General features: G+C 42.1%; 1 protein-coding gene and 1 pseudogene across 1 annotated transcript in view; one reads left to right on the top strand and one right to left on the bottom strand.

The window, feature by feature from the left end:
- The window catches only part of LOC140243664 (amidase-like), a 29,540-nt gene extending 13,814 nt beyond the window's left edge, over positions 1-15,726 (bottom strand). Inside the window, exons 1-3 of the mRNA XM_072323332.1 lie at positions 15,506-15,726; positions 14,998-15,170; positions 14,274-14,413 (exon numbers count right to left, since the gene is read on the bottom strand). Of these exons, the coding sequence (XP_072179433.1) occupies positions 14,274-14,413; positions 14,998-15,170; positions 15,506-15,726 (534 nt within the window). The remainder of the gene's footprint in view (positions 1-14,273; positions 14,414-14,997; positions 15,171-15,505) is intronic.
- Positions 1,481-3,526, top strand: LOC140246335 (acyl-coenzyme A thioesterase 8 pseudogene; annotated as a pseudogene).
- Positions 15,727-16,003: the final 277 nt, after the last annotated feature.

Raw genomic sequence — 16,003 nt, 5'->3', positions numbered from 1 at the left:
CTAATCAAGATAATAGTGACGGCCTTATAGAAAACGATTTATACCAACAAACTGTGGACTTGAAAAAAATACTCTAAATTGTACGAGCGAGTGAGCCGAAATTTGCATATTTCCTCGTCATCATTACGTTTTGTTCTTATCTTGCTTGATTTTTTTTTTGCGCTCCTCCCCCCCCCCCGTATGTTCGAAACCGTTGGCGCATTCTTTTGATCCAATTGGCGATCGCTTCAGAACGAAAGAAATTGCAGCCGCTGCTCCGTGAAACATTTTGCTTGCTAAATATAAAATGACATAATTATGTGAACACAATATACATTGTCATTTTGTCCGCGTCATCATCACGTTTTGTTCTTACCTTCTTTAGATTTTGGCGAGCGAACGCAGCGAGTGAGCCGAAATTTTTTTTTTTCAGCTGACAGAACATGGAATTCTTGTGTGAACACAATAAACATTGTCATTTTGTCCGCGTCATCATCATGTTTTGTTTTTATCTTGTTTGATTTGGTTTTCTGTCCCCCCCCTCCCACTATTCTCCCTCCCCCCTTTCCGGGCGAGTTTTTTTTTTTTTTTTCTTCTTCTTCTTCTTCTTCTTCTTCTTTTTTTCTTTTTTCTTCTTCTTCGTTTTTTTTCTTTTTCTTCTTCTTTTTTTTCCGTTTTTTTTTCGTTTTTTGCGCCCCCAAGGAGTGGCGCACGGGGCACGTGCCCCCCTTGCCCCCCCCCCCAGATACGCCACTGCTGGAATATCATATTCGATAACTATTTCTTCAAAGAGCTTGACCCTAGATCCACTGCATAACTGAGAGAGTTCAATTAAACCCTTCTCTAGCCAAATCGGATAATAAAAATATGATGTATGTTTTAAGCTGATATCTTTGTTCCACCACAAAACTCTTGTAAATGATAGTTCAGCAAATTCATATCAAGAATACACTGCTTTCTATACAAATACCAAACTTGTATAATTTCCTGTAACTGACAATTATGTAATTTGTTCAATACACTGTCTAGTGCATTAGTTTTCCATAACACTGATTGATCTGGGAAAAAATTGTTGTTAGAAAGTGTACCTCTAATGATTTCCATGGGCTGTTATATTGGGGGTCTGATAAATGGGTCACCCATACCATTTTCTGGGCATTAGCATAGGTCTCAGGATCTATCATGCGCAAACCACACTGATCATAGTCATTACTGGGAATAGACCGTTTCACCCGGTCATTACCATCATTCCAAATGAATTTGAAAAAGATTCCATTCAGTTTTTTAAAATAAGATTTTGGTATAGGTATACACAGTACAGAAAACAGGTACAATAATTGAGGAAGAACCACAGTTTTGATCACAGTAATCTTTCCAATAAGAGACAGGCTTCTGCGTTTTCAACAATTAAGAGTACGCTGTAGTTGCTGAAGTTTTGGTACAAAATTCAACTCATAGAGAGATTTTACGTTTAAGGAGAAAGTAATACCCAACGTTTGAAATGACTGGGTACGCCAACCCAAACCTTCAGACTTAAAAGGCTGAAAGTCACCGTCTTTCATTCTGCCAATATGAATGGCTTCTGTTTTTAACATGTTAAGTTTACATCCAGAGAATTCTGAAAATGTTTGTAATGTTTCAAAGAGGGAATTGAAAGAACTGCCCTTGCCATTAAAAAAAAATAGTAGTATCATCAGCAAATTGGCTGATTTTTTTTTTAAACCGAACCATCAAAAGAAATACCCTCAATATTTTCATTATTCCGTATACTCGTCCTCAGATTATAAAACGTCTTTACCCACTGAATAAAGTTATCCCCAAGATTGAATCGTTTCAAGACTTCAAACAGATAGTTATGCTCCACTCTGTCGAAAGCTTTTTCAAAATCAAGCAATAAAATTGTTCCATCAATATCATTCATATCAGCATATTCAATTACATCAATAATTGTTCGAATGTTGCAAATGATATTTCTGCCTGTCATGAATCCTTGCTGATCAGAGTGTATTAATTTTTCCAACACCTTTTTCAAACGGTTGCCTATGATTTTAGCTATCAATTTATAGTCAGTTGTCAATAATGAAATAGGTCGATAATCTTTGACAAACAAAGGATCCTTATCTTTCTTAGGAATTAATGTGATTATCCCGTTTCTTTGTGAAGGTGACAAATGTCCATTTTCAAAAGAATAATTAGAAGAATCTAACAACAAATCTATTATTTCATGAAAAAATACAACATAAAACTCAACTGGTAGACCATCTAAATCCAGGAGTCTTATTTTTATTCATGGTCTTCAACGTATTCAACACTTCAGCTTTCGTGATTGGATCATTCAAAATGAGTTTGAGATCATTAGATAATACAGGAATGTCCACCTTGTCAAGAAAATCTAAGGCCTTTTGTTTTGAAAGGGGAGTCTCCTGTGAGCTCTATAAGTTGGCATAAAACAAATTCAATTCATCCAAAATTTGTGTTTGATTATTTATAATATTTCCTGTGTCCACCTTTATTTGACGAATATTCTTTTTCTCAAAATTTCTTTTCTCCAGATAGCAGAAATACTTAGAAGTTTTCTCTCCATATTCTGCCCACTTTATTCTAGACCGTGTAATTGCACCGGCAGTTTCATTGTCCAAAACCTTATTCAATTTAGACTGCAGGTCTTCTAACTCAGTCAATAAATCATGGGAGGTGTCATTAGAACCACCATTTTGACGGGTCATACTCTGAGACGCAATTTCTTCCCTCGCTTTACTAATTGCAGCTTCTAGATCACTCTTTTCCTTGCGAATAGCTCTTTTCTTTCTTATAGTGTATTCCATACAGTTTCCTGTTATTGTGCATTTGAATGCATCCCAAATCACATTCGGTTTTGGGTACAACCCACATGGTTACTTTTAAAATCATCTATTTTACTTTTAATAAACCAAACAAAATTCTGAGTCATGCCTTACCATGATGGCATTATAGCCAGCGCTATGAGGAATCCCCGTTCCAGCATCAGTACAGCATGCCCTCCGTTCCACATCCCGATACCATGATGACAGACATAGAAGAGCTCAAGAAATATGTAAAAAATCCTGATCTCCCAGAAAAAGCAAGAAAATGGGCGCAGAAGCAGATAGCTCAGGAAATCCCATTTGAATCCAAGAGGATTGGCAGAGAAGAACTTCTGGATCTCTCAAGATGTGAACCTGCTGACCCTGTTCTCCTCACCTGGGTGAAGGTCAAAGGTCATATTGGAGAAAACTCGGGTGAGAATGGAATAAATATGCAGCACTGCTGTGTAGCCTACATTTCAGACCTCTTCCTTGCCAGAATCCCCACCATGCCCAACAGGGACAAGGCCCTTGGTATGATCTGCTCTCTGGACCATTCCATGTGGTTTCATGCACCTTTCCGCATCGATGAATGGATGCTGTACGAGTGTGAAAGTCCACAGTCAGGTCATGGCCGTGGAATGTCATTTGGGCGATTCTGGAGGCGTGACGGCACTCTGGCTGTGACTGTTGCCCAGGAGTTACTTTTACGACCAAAACTGTGAGAGGAAGATACAGTGTATTCGGCTTGTATCCATTTTAGAAGAATTGTCTTTTTCTTTCTTTATGCTGATTGTAGAAACTTATTATCATTGCATAGTTCCTGCTGTGGACGTTGGCCACATTTTGACAGACATTGATTGTTATGTGAAGGCCATTTGTGATCTTAGCCCCTTAACAGCTGGCACAAAGTTGCTGCATGAGCTTTTTCAGTGCAGATCAGATCTAGATAGGAGAGATTCTTCATGACATACAACAGTATGCCAATATGATGTCAGGTTGCATATTCCTATCCCTGTGAAATATGAAGTAAAGTCTGATGTTGTGAACGTTAAAAAAAAAAAAAAATCGGAGGGTTTCTTGCAGTTTTTTGCCTGGAATGTAATGCTGAAATGTAATGCAAAATCATTGTCAAACCAAAATACTTTGGCTCAACAACAACAAAGTCTACTACACTAAAGTTTCTGTGCTCATTCTTAAGATGTAGATTTATCCTAAAAACTTTCAAACTCAACTTCATTGACCCACATTTTCAGGTTCATTCTAAATCAACTTGTGCAACTGGTTATGGGCTTGGTACCACATTGCTACCATGGTCAATGTACATGTAAGGTATGTTTAAAGAAAACAAAAGTTGTATGTGTATTAGGGCATTTATATTGTTTGCCTTAGAGATGCAGCAAATATTAAGGAATGCTGTAATGACCAGGACATCTCAGATGGTATACAGTATTTCATCTCACTCTCTGCTTCCGTTTCAAGAGTGCTGGATCCATTTCGTTCATATCTTGTCTCTCTAGCTGTCCAGCATGGTTGTAATTGTGTATGTCATTTTTTGTGAAGTTTGTCTTTCACAAAAGTTGTATGTGTATTAGGGCATCTATATTGTTTGCCTTAGAGATGCAGCAAATATTAAGGAATGCCATAATGACCAGGACATCTCAGATGGTATACAGTATTTCATCTCACTCTCTGCTTCCGTTTCAAGAGTGCTGGATCCATTTCGTTCATATCTTGTCTCTCTAGCTGTCCAGCGTGGTTGTAATCGTGTATGTCATTTTTTGTGAAGTTTGTCTTTCACATGTATGTGAAACTTTGAACAACGGTATGTTATGCTTGACCAATTCATTGATTACAGTTATAAGTGCATAGCAGTTTGTTAATGTTGGATGAAAATCAAATGCACAGTTTTGTAAAACCTGCTTATGAACTCACAGAATTATCTCTTTGCTACAAGTCATTTTTTGCTTGATACACCTCATCTGGTAATACGTAGACACTCTTGTACATACTTCAATATTGTCTGGCCAGTCTGCCTTTTGTTTAGGGCAGGCTGCTACCGTAATGCCGTAGACGAGTACAGCCAGCGACGTCCAGTTACTGTCTGCAAACAACAACGTGCAGTGAGCCACTTGTTTCTTGGTTTGGGATACCTCCTGTGGCCTTGATAGGGTGTAGACTAGGCTTGACCTTATTAGAGCTTCTTGTGAGTGATTTACCAGCTGGTCAAGCCCATGGGCTAGTGCCTTAAACTGCTGGTGAACAGAGCAATAAGATCAAGCACATGCTCTCTTCAGGGTTAGGCCTAGGTAAGCCACAAAGGTTTTCCTAAATCTAAACATCATCACCTCAAGTGCCAAATAACAGTAACTTCAGGGTGGATGGAGCTCGACAGCCTTGGCAGGCAATCCATCTAGGACAAGGAAAGTCTGATGTAAAACTTACGACCCGAGGACCTCGCTGTCACCGTCCCAGCTTGCTAGGCTATGTCAGATGAACCACGGGTGTAAAGGGTGGGAACAGTTTGCGCGCACCGTCTCTCACCTAAAAAAGCCTTTTGCGCAGGCCCTAGGGACAAATCCACGTCCCCCACTCCTACTATCCCAACTCTAACAAGTCCTGTAGCGACGGGAAAGGTGCGAAAACGGTAGGTGAAAGATGTCACTGGGAGCCGCAGTCCCAATCCCACATACAGGCGGTTCAGGATATTGGTCGTCTGATAGTTGACCTGAAGATGACAACATCGTTCGGCAGCATCCTGGATGACCAAGCAGCCCTCTTTAGGGACAGCACTGCTTGCTCCACATGGAGACAGGCCTAGAAAAGGTGGCCTAAACAAAGCTCATCTTCATATCACCCAGTTGGCTAGCCGCGGCCAACGGGCATCTTCTCAAGCGGTAGAACAACTTCGAAGAGTAGTGGCTCCGCACCTGCCCCTAAAGGTGCAACTAGACTCAATTTGGCATGCTGGAACATCAGAACCATGCTAGATACAGCGAAGAGCAACCGTCCTCAAAGACGCTCTGCCTTAATTGCGCATGAACTCTCCCGCCTGAACATTGACATTGCTGCCCTCAGCGAAGTCCGCTTCTCAGATACAGGCAGCCTGAAAGAGCACGGTGCAGGCTACACCCTCTTCTGGTCAGGCAAGCCGAAGGGAGAACGACGCCTCTCAGGTGTGGGCTTCATGATCAGGAACACCATAGTCTCAAAGCTGGAAAACTTCCCATCAGGTCACTCCGACCGCATCATCTCCTTGCGGCTACCACTGAGAAGGAAGCAGTTTGTTACCCTTCTTAGTGTGTATGCTCCGACTCTTCAAGCAGAACCTGTGGAAAAAGACAGATTCTATACAGACCTGCGCAATTTAGTGCGGGACATCCCTGCAGATGACAAGATTGTTATCCTCGGCGACTTTAATGCCAGAGTGGGCCGAGATTCGGAAGCCTGGAAAGGTGTTCTTGGCAGACATGGAGTTGGGAACTGTAATGACAATGGACATCTCCTGTTGGAATTCTGCTCAGAGCTGCAGTTCGCAATCACCAACACCACTTTCCAGCAGAAAGACAGCCTCAAGACAACCTGGATGCATCCCAGGTCCAAACATTGGCATCTCTTAGACTATGTCCTTGTGCGCCAACGTGACCTCAGAGATGTTGTTCAAACCAGAGTGATGCCCAGTGCAGAATGTCATACAGACCATCGCCTCGTACGATGCAAGCTCAGCCTTCACTTCAAGCCAAAGCCAAAACGAGGAGGTCCGCCCAGGAAGAAGATCCAGATTGGTAGCCTGAAGTCAGCCGATGTGAGAGCCAACTTCCAGTCAAATCTTCAGTTGAAGTTAGAAGGTTCAGACCCTCCCACAGATCCCTGTCCTGAAACGCTTTGGGCACACCTGAAAACTGCCATTCTGCAGTCCTCTAAAGAAGTCTTAGGGTTCTCCACAAAAAAGAACAAAGACTGGTTTGACGAAAATGACAAAGAAATCCATCAACTACTGGAGAAGAAGAGGTCTGCCCATCAGGCCCACCTTGCACAACCATCATGCTCTGTAAAGAAAACTGCCTTCCGCTCTGCCTGCAGCAATCTCCAGCACAAGCTGCGATTCATCCAGAATGAGTGGTGGACCAACCTCGCCTCGAAAGTTCAGCTTTGTGCCGACACCGGTGACTACAGGGGCTTCTACGAAGCTCTAAAGGCAGTCTACGGCCCCTCGCACCAAGTGGTCAGCCCCCTGCGCAGTTCAGACGGCCAGGCACTACTCACTGACAAAACATCCATCTTGAATCGCTGGGCAGAACATTTCCAGACCCTCTTCAGCGCCGACCGCTCTGTCGACGAACCGACAATTCAACAGATCCCACAGCAATCTGTGAAAGAAGAGCTAGACGAAGTTCCCACCCTCGAAGAGGTCATCAAGGCCACAAACCAGATGAAGTGTGGCAAGGCTGCAGGCATCGACGGCATCTCGCCAGAAATTTGGAAGCATGGAGGAGCTGCATTGCTTTCAAAACTTCATGAACTCTTCCTATGCTGCTGGGAACAGGGTAAGCTACCACAAGACCTCCGAGATGCTGTCATCATCACCCTCTACAAACACAAAGGTGAAAAGTCTGACTGTTCAAACTACCGAGGGATAACTCTCCTCGCCATCGCCGGCAAAATTCTAGCAAGAATCCTTCTCAACAGACTAGTACCTGCTGTGGCAGAACTCCACCTGCCAGAGAGCCAGTGCGGTTTCAGATCGAACAGGGGTACTACTGACATGGTATTCGTGCTCAGGCAGCTCCAAGAAAAATGCCGTGAACAAAACAAGGGCCTATATGTCACCTTCGTAGACCTGACAAAGGCTTTCGATACTGTGAGCAGGAAAGGCCTTTGGCAGATCCTGGAGCGTCTTGGCTGTCCACCCAAGTTTCTTAACATGGTCATGCAGCTTCACGAAGATCAGTGTGGCCAGGTCAGAAACAGAAATGAACTCTCGGAACCTTTCCCAATCACAAACGGTGTGAAGCAGGGCTGCGTCCTCGCACCAACTCTCTTCACTATCTTCTTCAGCATGATGCTTAAACGGACCACGGATGACCTCGGTGACGAGGACGGCATTTACATTCGATACCGCACCGATGGTAGCCTGTTCAATTTACGACGTCTACAGGCCCACACCAAGACTGTAGAGCAACTGATTCGAGAGCTACTTTTTGCCGATGATGCTGCCCTCGTAACCCATACAGAGGCTGCCCTGCAACGTGTAACATCCTGCTTTGCAGAGACATCTCAGCTCTTTGGTCTCGAAGTCAGCCTGAAGAAGACAGAGGTTCTCCATCAGCCTGCCCCCCAGGAAGCGTATTGCCCACCCCACATTACAATCTGTGAGAAAGAATTGAAGGCAGTCAAACAGTTCACCTACCTGGGATGTATCATCTCCTCTGATGCAAAAATCAACAAGGAAGTGGATAATAGACTGGCAAAGGCTAATAGTGCTTTTGGCAGACTCCACAGACGTGTCTGGAAAAACAAGCACCTCAAGAAAGTCACAAAGATCAGTGTTTACAGAGCTGTGGTACTTACCACCCTCCTGTATGGCTCTGAGTCCTGGGTCACTTACAGACACCACCTACGACTCCTGGAACGTTTCCACCAACGATGTCTGCGCTCTATCCTCAACATCCATTGGAGCGACTACATCACAAACGTGGATGTGCTTCAACAAGCAGGGATCACCAGTGTCGAGGCCATGCTGTTGAAAACGCAGTTGCGATGGTCAGGGCACGTCACGAGAATGGAGGATCACCGCCTACCCAAGATCACTCTCTATGGTGAACTCTCCACTGGGCACCGTAACAGAGGAGCACCAAAGAAGAGGTACAAAGACTCTCTGAAAAAGTCTCTATCTACCTGCAACATCGACTATCGGCAGTGGTCATCCCTTGCCGCTGACCGAGGGTCCTGGCGACAAACAGTCCACCAATCAGTGTCCTCCTTTGAGAACAACCGTAGGGCTACTCTCGAAGAAAAGCGAAGAAGGAGGAAGAACCGTGTTGCCACAACACAAAACCTGGACTTGTCATTCCCCTGCAGCCGTTGTGGTCGATTGTGCCTGTCACGAATTGGCCTCTTCAGCCACAAGCGAGCTTGCGCCAGACGTGGACGTCAATGCCCCTAAATCTTCGTTTACGAAGCAAAGCCAAGAAATTTCAACTCAACCACACTATGGTCAGAGTCTATACCGACACAAATATCTGGATCCTTAGCACTGCTAACAAGATCATTAGATATCAGAATATAATCTAGTCGAGAATAAACTTCGGGTTTTTTTTTGGTGTCTGGTAAAATTGGGTGTGTCAGGATTATTCCTTCTCCATAAATCTACCAAGTTGTATTCCCGCCTCCATAAGTGTATGTAATTCTTGTTTAGCAAATTCATTAGAATGACATTTACTGGAGCCTTTATAGTCCAAAGGGCCTAGAGTGACATTGAGGTCACCTGCAACCACTAAATTGGCGGCACCAATTTGCTCTATTTGTCCAAAAAGGTTGACAAAAAAACTCAGGCGAGTCTCTGTTTGGACCATACACATTAACCAATACATATGAGAAATGTTCTCAATAATCGCTTTTAAAATTATGTACCGTCCTTCTGCATCTTTGCAGCATGATATTTCTGTAGCTTTTAAACCTGCTTTCAACAAAATTGCGGTTCCCCTGCTGTTGGATGTATGACTAGAAAACCAAGACTGACACCCCCCCCCCCGTGATGACCAATATTTTTCATTTCCCTTATCAGAATGTGTTTCTTGTAAAAGTAATATATCAGTATTTTTTTTTTCAAAATGATTAAATTTTTTAAAAACTATCTTGTAAACCCCTACAATTAAATGATCTTATTTGTAATATCATTTTCGTACCCAAAACAAAAATACTCAACAGCTTGTAAAGACAAGATAATGAGAAAATATTCCAACTTTTACATAAAACTTGTGGTGATTTCAACACTTGACTGACCATAGCGATATGTGTTAAACAACAATTGAACATATGCAAACAAAAACAATGCGAAAAGTTCTGCGAGATTGTAACAGATAACAAAAGGTCCAGGACTCTCATTTGTCCTTTGTGGGAATTAAACTCCGCAATGCCAATGAAGCACCCTCAAACAATAGAACACTATAAATATTGTTCTTCATAACTTGGTCTTGAGTTCTAAATGTTTGGGCTCACAAAAGGTCATTCAAGGATCTACTATTTGCCCGGACGCATTTCTGATTTTGATAGAAGCTGGGTATATGAAAAAGGCATTTTGACCCTTGGCTCTCAGCTCTTTCAACTTCTGTAGCTTCTCCTTCCTCTGTTGTTGGATCCTCTTTGAGAAATTATCGGAGACAAACATCTTTGAGGTGACCCCTTCATGGGTGTACGACTTTGCTTTGAACGCTTCAAGAAGAGATTTTCTCGCAGCCTCCTTCTGCAGGAAAGATCCAAAGCCCACGTGGATGGCCTCGGTCTGGGCGGGGGGCGATTGCTGGTGGCAACCCATCTGGCCTGCTGCCCACTTCGATGTGCTCTCTGTATAGCTTCTCTCTTCACAGACTCTCCAATCAACGATGACACAAAACTGGCACAATCACGCCCTTCAATTCCTTCAGGTGCACCCCGGATGATGATGTTATTCCGACGACTGCGGTTCTCTAAGTCGTCAATCTATCCTGAGCTCCATAGTGCAGCCTTCAACTTAACCACCTCGTCTTTCAGATTACCCATCTCAAAACGAATAGCCGAATGCTCTTCTCTGCACTCAGACAGGACGGTCGCAAAGCGTGTCTCCTGGCGCGCCTTGAAGGCTTGAAACCAAGCTGGAGGTGTGAGCGAGTCTTCGAGCTTACCCACGCCCGAAACATCCAGCTGATTGCGGCGGTGCAGAGCTCTCCATTTTTTTCCAACAAGGGCTTCCTTTTCGCTGGCGGGTTCTCGGTACTTGGTGGATCTCTTGACTTGGCATCCGAACTCATCTTGGAGTTATGTTAGACGGAGACTAAAACACTGGTTTTGCCTTTAAGACTGAATCAAAAGGGTGAGAAAATCAAATTTTGAGAGCCTACCCACACGTACGGACTTGATCACGCGGTCGGCATATTTTTCCTCCGGTTATTTCGTACTTGCTTCGGCTCTTGATTGACTTTTGACTATCAATTCGGAGCTAACCTCACACAAAAAAAGAAAGAAAGAAAGAAAGAAAGAAAATAAATAAAATGTCACATTCGTATAGCCATCTTGTGCCAATTTCGGGACAGGGTGACACCATCCCATTTGCGAAGGACGCGAAATTCAAAGTTCTTTGTCTATTTCAGATAAACCACGCAGACAGCGACATTGAGTTCTCTGGCTGTTTTTCTCCATTAGGCCAAAAAAAAAAAATTGCTTGTTTGCCCTTAATTGCCAAAACCCAAGAGGGTCGGTAGGTCGTTTTTTTTTTTTTTTTTTTTTTTTTTTTTTAATATCAGGGTACCCTTTTTTCCATGTCAATGCACTCAAAACTCCAAGAGATTCATTCAAATTTACGTCTTGCTATAGGGCCCGGTACGTGAGGCAGAAACACTCACTGACAAACACTTATAACGTTCATTTTTGTTAAATTTTGCAAACAGCTCCAAAAAAAGTACCTTCCAGTGAGATGCTGGCAACTGAACTCCAAACAGTTTTGGTGCCATGACAGCTGGTAACGGATGCTGCAAAAGTAGCCATCTTGTGAAGGGCTGCACACTAACCCATTTTTTCTGCCGGTCCGACCTGTCTCTGTCGGACCGGTAAATGCCCCGTTTTACCATTTTTTACAGGTCCGAACAGAAAATTTACCGGTCAACAACGACAACATTTTAAAAAACATTAAATGACTTGCAAACTTATTTTCTTGTTTTTTATGGATGTACCCCCCCATGTACATTTTACAGATTAATATTTTTTTTTAAACTTGCATTATTTATTGCACAAGAAATTTAAAAATAAAGACAGGAAAAAATTAGAATGTTTGTTTGTGAATTAGTGTAAAATGATAATGAACAAAATCAGATTGTATCAAATGCGTTTGCGACTTTTTCTAAACATCGGCGCACGAACTTGCTGCGTAACCTGCTCTTGGTTGTCAGTTGGATTGCGATGATTTAATGAATTATTTTAGTTGTGATATTTTCTGATGCACGCGATACAAGGGGTTCTTTATTTTTCTCCCGATAATCTCTTCGCATTTGTGCATGCGTTCTTGAAAGGTACACGACATGCAGGGCCGAATTCGCAATCCTTTTTGCGCCCATTTCCACCTCAAATATTAGCGGGATTGTGACGATTTCATAAATTACTTCGGCTGTAATATTTTACGAAGCACGCGCCAAAAGGGGTTGAAAATGCGTCCTTTATTTTTTCCCGATAAACTCTTCGAATTTCGTAAGTGCGTTCTTAAAAGATGTACCACACGGCCGAATTCATGATACTTTTTTGCGCCTATTTCTACCTCAGATGTCAGCGGGATTGTGACGATTTCATACTAGTAAATCACTTCGAATGTAATCTTTTGTGATGCACGCACCAGCTAGAATGGTTGAAAATGCGTTCTTTATTTTCTCCCCATAATCTCTTCGCATTCCGTAAATGCGTTCTTAAAAGATATACGACACGGCCAAAAATCATGATTCTTTTTGCGCCTATTGTTTCCTCAAACTTCAACGGGATTGCGATGATTTTATGAATTATTATTCGGCTGTAATCTTTATGATGCACGGGCCGAAAGGGGTTGAAAATGTGTCCTGTATTTTTCTCCCTATAATCTCTTCGCATTTCGTACATGCGTATACGTAACGGCCGAATTTACGATCCTTTTAGCGCCTATTTCTACATCAAATATCAGCGGGATTGCGATATTTCGTTAATTATTTCGGCTGTAATCTTTTGTGATACATGCACCAGAAGGGTTGAAAATGCGTTCTTTATTTTTCTCCCGATAATCTCTTCGCATTTGTGCATGCGTTTTCAAAACTATACACTGCATGCTGGGCCGAATTCGAGATTCTTTTTGCGCCTATTATTGTTTACTCAAATTTCAACGGGATTGCGAAATTTTCATGAATTACTACTCGGCTGTAATCTATATGATGCAAGCGCCAAAAGGGGATGAAAATGTGTCCTTTATTTTTCTCCCGCTAATCTCTCCCCATTTCGTACATGCGTTCTTAAAAGGTATACGACACGGCCGAATTCACGTTCCTTTTTGCGCCTATTTCTACCTCAAATATCAGCGGGTTTGTGGCGATTTCATTGATTACTTCGGATGTAATCTTTTGTAATGCACGCACCAGAAGGGTGAAAATGTGTTTTTTATTTTTCTCCCGATAATCTCGCCGCATTTGTGCATGCGTTTTGATAACCAACACGGCATGCAGGACTGAATTCAAGATCCTTTTTTGCGCCTATTGTTTCCTCAAATTTCAACGGGATTGCGTTGATTTCATGAATTTTTATTCGGCTGTAATCTTTTATGATGCACGTACCAAATGTGTCCTTTATTTATTTTTTTCTCCTCTATAATCTCTTCGCATTTCGTACATGAGCTTTTGAAAGGTGTACGACGCGGCCGGCCGAATTCATGATCCTTTTTGGGACGATTTCTACCTCAAATATGTAAGCGGGACTGCGATGATTTCATGATTTTTTTTTTTTCTCCCTAGTATTATCTCTTCACATTTTGTGCATACGTTCCTAAAAAGTACACGGAAGGGCCGATTTCGTGATCCTTTTTGCGCCTATCTTCATTGTGAGATCATTCTGAACGAATGAAAATATTCATTTGTGAAATGACTGTGTAAAATGAAACTGAACGCAATCAGATCCATTTACTCTATCGCTGAATATCGAATATGTTTTTACTTTTCTAAAAATCGACACAAGTAAATTAATTCTAACATGTCAACCCCCGCCACGCTGCTGCGAAGCCGGGATCGGATCGTGAGTAAAATGACCCAGAAATGCGTGCGCTTCTAATTCTATCAATGCTTCTTGTCTGGCATGACCTGTACTATTAAAGTGCATGATATACATGCATTGATTGGATTTCGTGCGCGTGCACGCATGTGAGCCAAAAAGGTTGCTACATTGTAGCATGCAATGCATGCTGTAAAACGTAGCCTGTGGACCCGCGCGGCCCGAACAAAATTACGACGGGTCGATGAGATGAAAAAAAAAAAAAAAAAAAAAACATTTTTAGACTTTTTTTTTTTATTCTTTCTCTAGCTTAAAATGGATAATTTTGGGTTTAAAACCATTCACAAATTTGTAGAAGGTGAAATTTGTGGAAAAAAATAAACTTGAAAGAGCAAAAAAAAAAAAAAAAAAAAAAAAAAACGCGACCCGAAATTTCCGTGATTTTCGGTCGGTCGCGAAGGGCAAACAAACCATTTTTTTTTTTGGCCTTAACATCATACTCACCAATACCGCGCTACCCGAGCTCGATCCACCTGCAACATGGGTATCATCGTATGGGTTCGACACGGGTCCGAACGCACTGGTGTAGCTGCTCCCAGAAAAACAGTTGTCTTCGCATGTAGCCTTACCCAGAATGACGCCACCTTTATTCCACATGCAATGAACAACATAGTGTGCATGTGAGTATGTGAGTGCATGTGTTTGAGAAGGGGAGATGGGTCTTTCACATTAGTTTTGTTTTCCATTTTTTGACTGCCTAACTTTAATGAAGACATAATCCATACCTTCCCCTTTGTCTGCAGAGTCCTTATTGCAAACAACATCTATTCTTTTTTTTAAATTTCTATCCATCTTCACGTAGACGGTTCTAGGCGATGCATGGCAAAGTTTGGAATACATAGATAGCGGAAAAGAAAGAGAACTACAAGAATTTGCACATAGCTACTCATGAATCTTAAATACGTCAGAGAGCTTTCAAAATTCTTATTCGCGTAAAACAGTACGCCTCGGGTATTGAACCGATATCTCTTATCAACCACTGATCCTTAATTGAATAGTTGGAATATTTGGTTATTTCATGCATTTCAATCCAGGTGCTAAATGCACTTATCAAATTCATCAGTCCTGAACATTGCAATATCGCGTGAAACAATACCCAACCAGGGAAGACGAAATCAAAACAAAAGCTTGCTCTTTGAAAAACATAAAATAATGAAGTCATACAAACCTGCGTCCAACACTCGAGTCACAACCGTAGCGTCGAAATCTGGAACGTAGCCCTCCAGGGCGTGGCAACCCATCATCATCGGGATTCCTGCTACCGCAATGCAGTCCTTGATGGCTACACGCTTTCCCGACAGTTTCCCGTTAGGTGCTCCAGTTATCGTGGATTTATAATACCTGCAAGGAGTAACGATAGATAACAGATCCTTCACACATGTTGGGTACGAGACGCGTCGGCTGGCCAAACAAATCCTTAAAGTTTTTCTTCAAATCTCCTTGTTATTAATGCCCTAGGATTTATAAAAGTTATAAAAAGTTAACATTTAGCCATCAAACGCACCCTCATGCATAATCTTGTTCGTTGCGTTTGTTACTTGAATGTCAAATCGTTCGGATTAAATGATTGGCTAACGCGTGTTTTTCGTCTTTAGTACCAGTTTACCAAAATGTGTTTACAGTTACAACTATTGATTTTCTTTTTTGAGTGAGACTGGAGAAAATCTGTTGCTAACCAAGCATTACACGGATTATCGGCTTTACTTGGTCGTTGACCAGGAGTCCGTGGGTATTTGACCAGTGGAGTGGGTTCTACCAGCTCGTCGAGTTCGTTGATCCCCCTCACAATGTCATCGATGGCGGACTGGTAGTCCCGGAGTTCAGGGCTACCTTTTAGTCCAAGGTCGAGTTCGACAGAGAGTTCTTCGAGTTCCTGAAGTGTCGGTCCTACCACCATCGGTGTCCGGTATAGACAACCTTTTGGTGATAAAGAAACAGGAAACTTTGTCTGCTTTCAGGTTGACTGCTCTGGATATGAATTTATGACGTCACAATCATTGATGAATTAACGAACGTCTCAGTTCTTTTAGACTGCCTAATAGAAAACGCTTTCTCCGTGACCTTGACAGTTGTGTTAAATCTTTCATGGCGATTGACAAAGAGCAAATGAAGAGTTTATGTGGAATGGAACAAGATGACTCTATTTTCATTATTTGTTAATGAAAATTAAAATT

This window comes from Diadema setosum, chromosome 2 (genome assembly GCF_964275005.1).
Source record: "Diadema setosum chromosome 2, eeDiaSeto1, whole genome shotgun sequence".
NCBI lineage: Eukaryota > Metazoa > Echinodermata > Echinoidea > Diadematoida > Diadematidae > Diadema > Diadema setosum.
This window is presented reverse-complemented; position numbering and strand designations above follow the sequence as displayed.